Below are 5,463 nucleotides of genomic sequence, written 5' to 3'. Positions count from 1 at the left end.
AGCCAAGAGAGTTAAGCAACCTTGGAAATAGCTTGATCCTTTGGTTGTGAGAGTTATAACGGAACTAGGAGAATGAGGATTACTGTGATGATGCAGAAGGTTCTACATCTCAAATGCAAGTCTATAAGACAGAAAGCAGTTAAAAGGTATGTAAGAATTTTTCCTATGCCAGCCCTCCGATGCTTAAGTCAAATGAGGTCACTGTGTAGTGCAATATGCAACAACTAAATGTTAAAATGTTGTGCAGGAGAGGTGGAGTGGTCGAAAGTGGTGCTTGCTATTGCTAGCTTCTTGCTTTTCGGTGTCTATTCATACTTGTGCTTACTTTCTTGTCTTTCCCCTGAAAACTTGGGGATCGATGGCTATTTATAAGCACCGAGCCTAATAGGGACACATGACATGCACATTTAAGGGTGCGGTGTTATCCCGTGTTTAAGATTGGAAAGAGGCTTTCGAGAGAAACCCCCATCTCCTAGTATGGGAAAGGTCCCCTAGAAGGAAAATGACCTAGAACAAGCAGATCGCATTGTTGTGGAACAACGCAGGGTAGTGTTGGTGGGAGACGTATCTCCCTTAAAATCATCCTGGGGGCATGGCTCGACCAAGTGAAAACCTAGACATGTAGGCTTGGGAAGTTGGTTTCGAACAAATGGCGACCCCTTAGAGAGAATTGCTCTTGCCTTGAGAGAATATTTTTGAAATGATGGCTTCTTCTGAAATTCCTGACATAGTGTCTGCATTAGAAGGAGTGCGATTTTGTTCACCCCATTTAACGGAGGTTAAAATAACCCCCGTGAAAAACTAATGCCCCTTTCTTCTTTGCTTCCCTCGATCTCCTTCTCTCTGCTTCCCTCTTCTTCTCCAAGTCTCCCCCTCTCCTATCCTCTGTTCTCCTCTCTCCCCCCTTTCCTCTTCTTCTCCAGCCAGCCTCGTGCTGTCGCCGCCGCTTTTTCTCGCGCGTCAACCACCTCGCCTCGCCGACCGCGAAAGTTGATGTTAGGTCATGTTTAGCTGCCAATTATACAAATTTTTGTATTATGTTTTCAGATGCAGTCTAGTGTTGCATCAATTGTTATTGGATGTGTTAAATCAGCTTAAAATCAACTTCGCCAACTTGACAAACATGCATGAGATCAGACTTTTTCTCAAATAAAGTTTTCAGTTTCGTCTCAAAGATGGTATGGATAAAGAAATGATGGTGTGATGACAAACTGATGTGCTCTTCGGTTCTGTTCTAACCTATTGTGTGCTTGTCCTATTTTCACGAATTTATTGTTGGGATTTAACTTCAAGGACTTGCACTTATTTTTATTCATATTATATTTTGGAGCATGGATTATGTTTTGTTCTAGTTCATTCTATTGTTGATATTGTAGTAAATTTTGTGCTATTTCGGCATTATCGTGAGTTTTTTTTATCATATTTTCTTGTGAATTTATCTTCTCCTGTAATGTTTGCATGTACCTTATCCTGTGTTCTTCTGCGGGTTTGCAGCTTTCAGAAGAAATGGAAAAAAGAGGGATGAACAAAACAGTCAGTGATCAAGCTATACATCTTGATCTTGTTGCTAAAACTCAAGGTGTAGCTGCTGCAGAAACTTACTTCATCAATCTTCCCGAAACAGCAAAGAACCATCTTACTTATGGTGCTCTTTTGAACTGTTACTGCAAGGAATTACTGACTGAAAAAGCAGAGGCTTTACTGGAAAAGATGAAAGAACTGAAGTTAGGGTTAACCTCCATGCCTTATAACAGCCTGATGACCCTCTACACAAAAACTGGCCACCCAGAAAAGATACCATCCATCATCCAAGAAATGAAAGCCTGTGATATAATGCCAGATGGCCCAGATTCATACACGTATAATGTCTGGATGAGGGCTCTTGCCGCTGTCAATGATATTTCTGGTGTTGAGAGGGTCATTGATGAGATGAAGAGGGATGGCCGAGTCTCTGGAGCTTGGATAACTTATAGCAATCTAGCTTCAATTTATGTTGACATGGGCATGATTGAGAAGGCAGAGAAGGCTCTCAAAGAATTGGAGATGAGAAATGCCCATCAGTATCTATCTGCTTTCCAGTTCCTGATCGCATTGTATGGGCGCGGCGAGGCGGTGGTGAGGCGATGGGGCAAGGCGAGGGGGGCAATGCAGCGGCGGTGAAGCGGAAGGCGGCGAGAGGGTCGGCGACTACGAGAGCAAGGGAAGGGGAGAAGGGGAGAGAGAGGAACGGGTGGGTGAAGACCTCCAAAATGACATTTTTATTGCCCAAACTAACGGGGGATAAAGTTACCCCGTTAAAAGGGGTGAACAAAATCGCACTCCATTAGAAGGACCTTCCTTATAGGCCATGCCACAACAACTTGATTTGTTAGCAGCAAAAGAGGTGCATGTTATTGTCAAAAACACATGAATAGTTGAAATAATTTAAACAAATCTTATAAATGGTTTGTAAAATTAACCCTTAAAAATATAAAATAATAAAAATATTTATTCAATCATTAATATCGCAACATTGGGACTTGGAGAGTGGAGTAACTGAGCTCCCCACCTCACCATTTATTGTTTCTTGATGGGCAGTCACCTACAACCACCGGCGCTTTTAATGATTTTTCATCACCTTCGGATATAAATGTACACACACACACACACGTATATATATAACTTGAACGAAATCTCAAATTCTCACATGCATTGCTCATTTACTTGGTCAAACTGTCACCCGCCCCCGCCCCCGCCCCGACAACCTCCTCAACTTTCAAACCACAAAAACGTCACCACATCCCAGCCTGTATTTGCGTATGCTTGTCTTTCCCTTTTACACACACACACACACACACACACACATATATATATATATATATATAAATTTTGCTTTCTTTTCCCAGTGTTTGTCTTGTCTCTGGTCTCTGGTTGTTGAGCTATCTATCCTTTCTCAGAACCGCTTACCAAATTTAATCAAGATATGTTCCAAGTTACTAGCTTTCTTGTTTCATCATCTTTAAAAACCCCTGTTCTCTTCTTCATCCCCAACAAACTGTTTGATTTTTCTTCAATTGTTTTCCTCTGGTGAGGTTAACCATTATCTCAGCTTCTCATTCACTCTTTGGAAACAATCCCCTTTAATTCCTTCTCGTTTAAGAACCCGAAAACAACACGGGAATTTCGAGACTAGAGAGAGAGAGAGAGAGAGAGAGATGGGTAGTATAGAGATGGATAAAGAGCGATTAACGGCGGAGATGGCTTTCAAGGACTCATCCTCCGCCGTCATCAAAATCCGGCAACGGTTGCCAGACTTTCTACAGTCCGTCAAGCTCAAGTACGTCAAGCTTGGCTATGGCTACTCAAGCAATTTCGGCACCCTCTTGTTTTATCTGGTCATCTTGCCTTTGTTCATAGCTCTCCTGGTTCAGCTTTCCGGCCTAAAGCTCGATCCCCTTCTGGTTTCCGACATATGGACGAGTCGTCAAGCCAATTCTCTCGACTCGGCCAACGGCCTTATTGCTTCAATCCTCGCCGTCTTTGCCTTAGGCCTTTACTGGGCTAAGCGTTCCCGGCCGGTCTACCTGGTCGACTTCTCTTGCTACAAACCGGACGAAGAACGGAAAATGTCGGTCGAATCGTTCCTGAAAATGACCGAAGAGAGCAGCGGCTTCGGAGAAGAAAGCCTCCAGTTCCAGCGGCGGATTTCGACCCGGTCCGGCCTCGGCGACGAGACTTACATCCCCAACGGAATCACGTCCAGACCGCCGAACTTGTGCCTAAAAGAGGCCCGGTTGGAGGCAGAGGCCGTTATGTTCGGCGCGCTCGACTCGCTCTTTGGAAAGACCGGGGTGAACCCTAAAGAAATCGGAATCCTCATCGTCAACTGTAGCTTGTTCTGCCCGACCCCGTCTCTGGCCTCCATGATTGTCAATCATTACAAGCTCCGGCCCGACATTAAGAGCTTCAATCTGAGCGGAATGGGCTGCAGCGCCGGCCTCATCTCCATCGACCTCGCCAAAGATCTCCTCCAAGCGAACCCGAACTCTTACGCCGTCGTCGTAAGCACCGAGAACATCACGCTGAATTGGTATTTCGGGAACGACCGGTCGATGCTTCTCTGCAACTGTATCTTCCGGATGGGCGGCGCCGCCATGCTGCTCTCGAACAAGACCGGCGACAGGTCCCGGGCGAAGTATGAGCTTGTCCACACCGTCCGGACCCATAAAGGCTCCGACGACAACAGCTACAAGTGCGTGTACCAGAGAGAGGACGACAAAGGGAAAGTCGGAGTTTCGCTTGCTCGGGAACTCATGGCGGTCGCCGGAGACGCCTTGAAGACGAACATAACGACGCTGGGGCCTCTGGTTCTGCCGTTCTCCGAGCAGTTGATATTTTTCTTGACGCTAGTAAAGAAGAAGGTGTTGAAGAAGACGAAGGTGAAGCCGTATATACCCGACTTCAAGCTGGCATTCGAGCATTTTTGTATCCACGCCGGGGGCCGAGCCGTGCTGGACGAGCTGCAGAAGAATCTGGAGCTGAGCGAGTGGCATATGGAGCCGTCGAGGATGACGCTGCACCGCTTTGGGAACACGTCGAGCAGCTCGCTGTGGTACGAGCTGGCTTACACGGAGGCTAAGGGGCGGGTCGGGCTAGGTGACCGGGTCTGGCAGATAGCCTTCGGGTCGGGGTTCAAGTGCAACAGCGCCGTTTGGAGGGCGTTGAGGCCCATCCCGGCGGGTGGGTCGAAAGGAAACCCGTGGATCGACTCCATTGATAGGTACCCGGTCAAGGTTGCACTGGCTAATTAATTAATTAACTAATTAGCGGAAAACAAACAGAAAAGAAATTGGAAACGGGTATTATTGTCTTGGCCTAATGAGATTTTGGACGGGAGATGGTAACCAGCTGTCCGTTTACACTCCCCCAAAAGTCTTTTCTACGTATATTACACTTATTTTTACCATTAATTGAGCAAAAGAAATTCGTCTATGCTCTTTAATATAATATATGGTCATCTTGGTTTTCTTTTCTGATATGAGTTTTGACTGTATGTCGCCGTACACAAAGGCAAAAGAGAACAAATCTTATTTTTATGGTTGTCTGTTTTAATACAATAATAAATTTATTTACTCAAAAGTATTATTTAAAGTCATCTAAAGTTTGCAAGAAAAAAAATGATAAAGAGATGCAAAGTAGTCCTACATAAACACTTTGTTACTTAAGTTAGGCACTTAAATTTGCTAAATGTTTGGATGTAATATTGAAATCAGTTTTATAGGTATATATATATTTTTAATGATAATTCATCTATTTATAAAAGAATAAAGGAGGGGTTTATGATAAGCATCACTGTTATTTTAAAATCAACTAGGATTAGAACTTTTGTATATCATGCTTATCCTTTATGGAATACTTGGAGTGATTTTTGAATATCAAAATTATCATATTCTCAGTTCATTCAAAACTTCACCAAGAGGAGAT

At 44.3% G+C, this 5,463-nt stretch overlaps 2 protein-coding genes across 2 annotated transcripts; both read left to right on the top strand.

The window, feature by feature from the left end:
• Positions 1 to 1,458: 1,458 nt before the first annotated feature.
• On the top strand, positions 1,459 to 2,160 carry LOC127787599 (pentatricopeptide repeat-containing protein At1g60770-like). Its single transcript, XM_052315663.1, has one exon. The coding sequence runs from the start codon at positions 1,459 to 1,461 to the stop codon at positions 2,158 to 2,160; it is 702 nt and encodes a 233-aa protein (XP_052171623.1).
• A 576-nt stretch (positions 2,161 to 2,736) lies between these two features.
• Positions 2,737 to 5,012, top strand: LOC127787318 (3-ketoacyl-CoA synthase 1). The gene has a single exon (XM_052315293.1). It carries the CDS (start codon positions 3,195 to 3,197, stop codon positions 4,788 to 4,790), a length of 1,596 nt encoding a protein of 531 aa, XP_052171253.1. The 5' UTR covers positions 2,737 to 3,194; the 3' UTR covers positions 4,791 to 5,012.
• The last annotated feature ends 451 nt before the right edge of the window (positions 5,013 to 5,463 follow it).

The sequence above is a fragment of the Diospyros lotus genome, chromosome 12 (assembly GCF_014633365.1).
Source record: "Diospyros lotus cultivar Yz01 chromosome 12, ASM1463336v1, whole genome shotgun sequence".
In the NCBI taxonomy this organism is placed as follows: domain Eukaryota; kingdom Viridiplantae; phylum Streptophyta; class Magnoliopsida; order Ericales; family Ebenaceae; genus Diospyros; species Diospyros lotus.
This window is presented reverse-complemented; position numbering and strand designations above follow the sequence as displayed.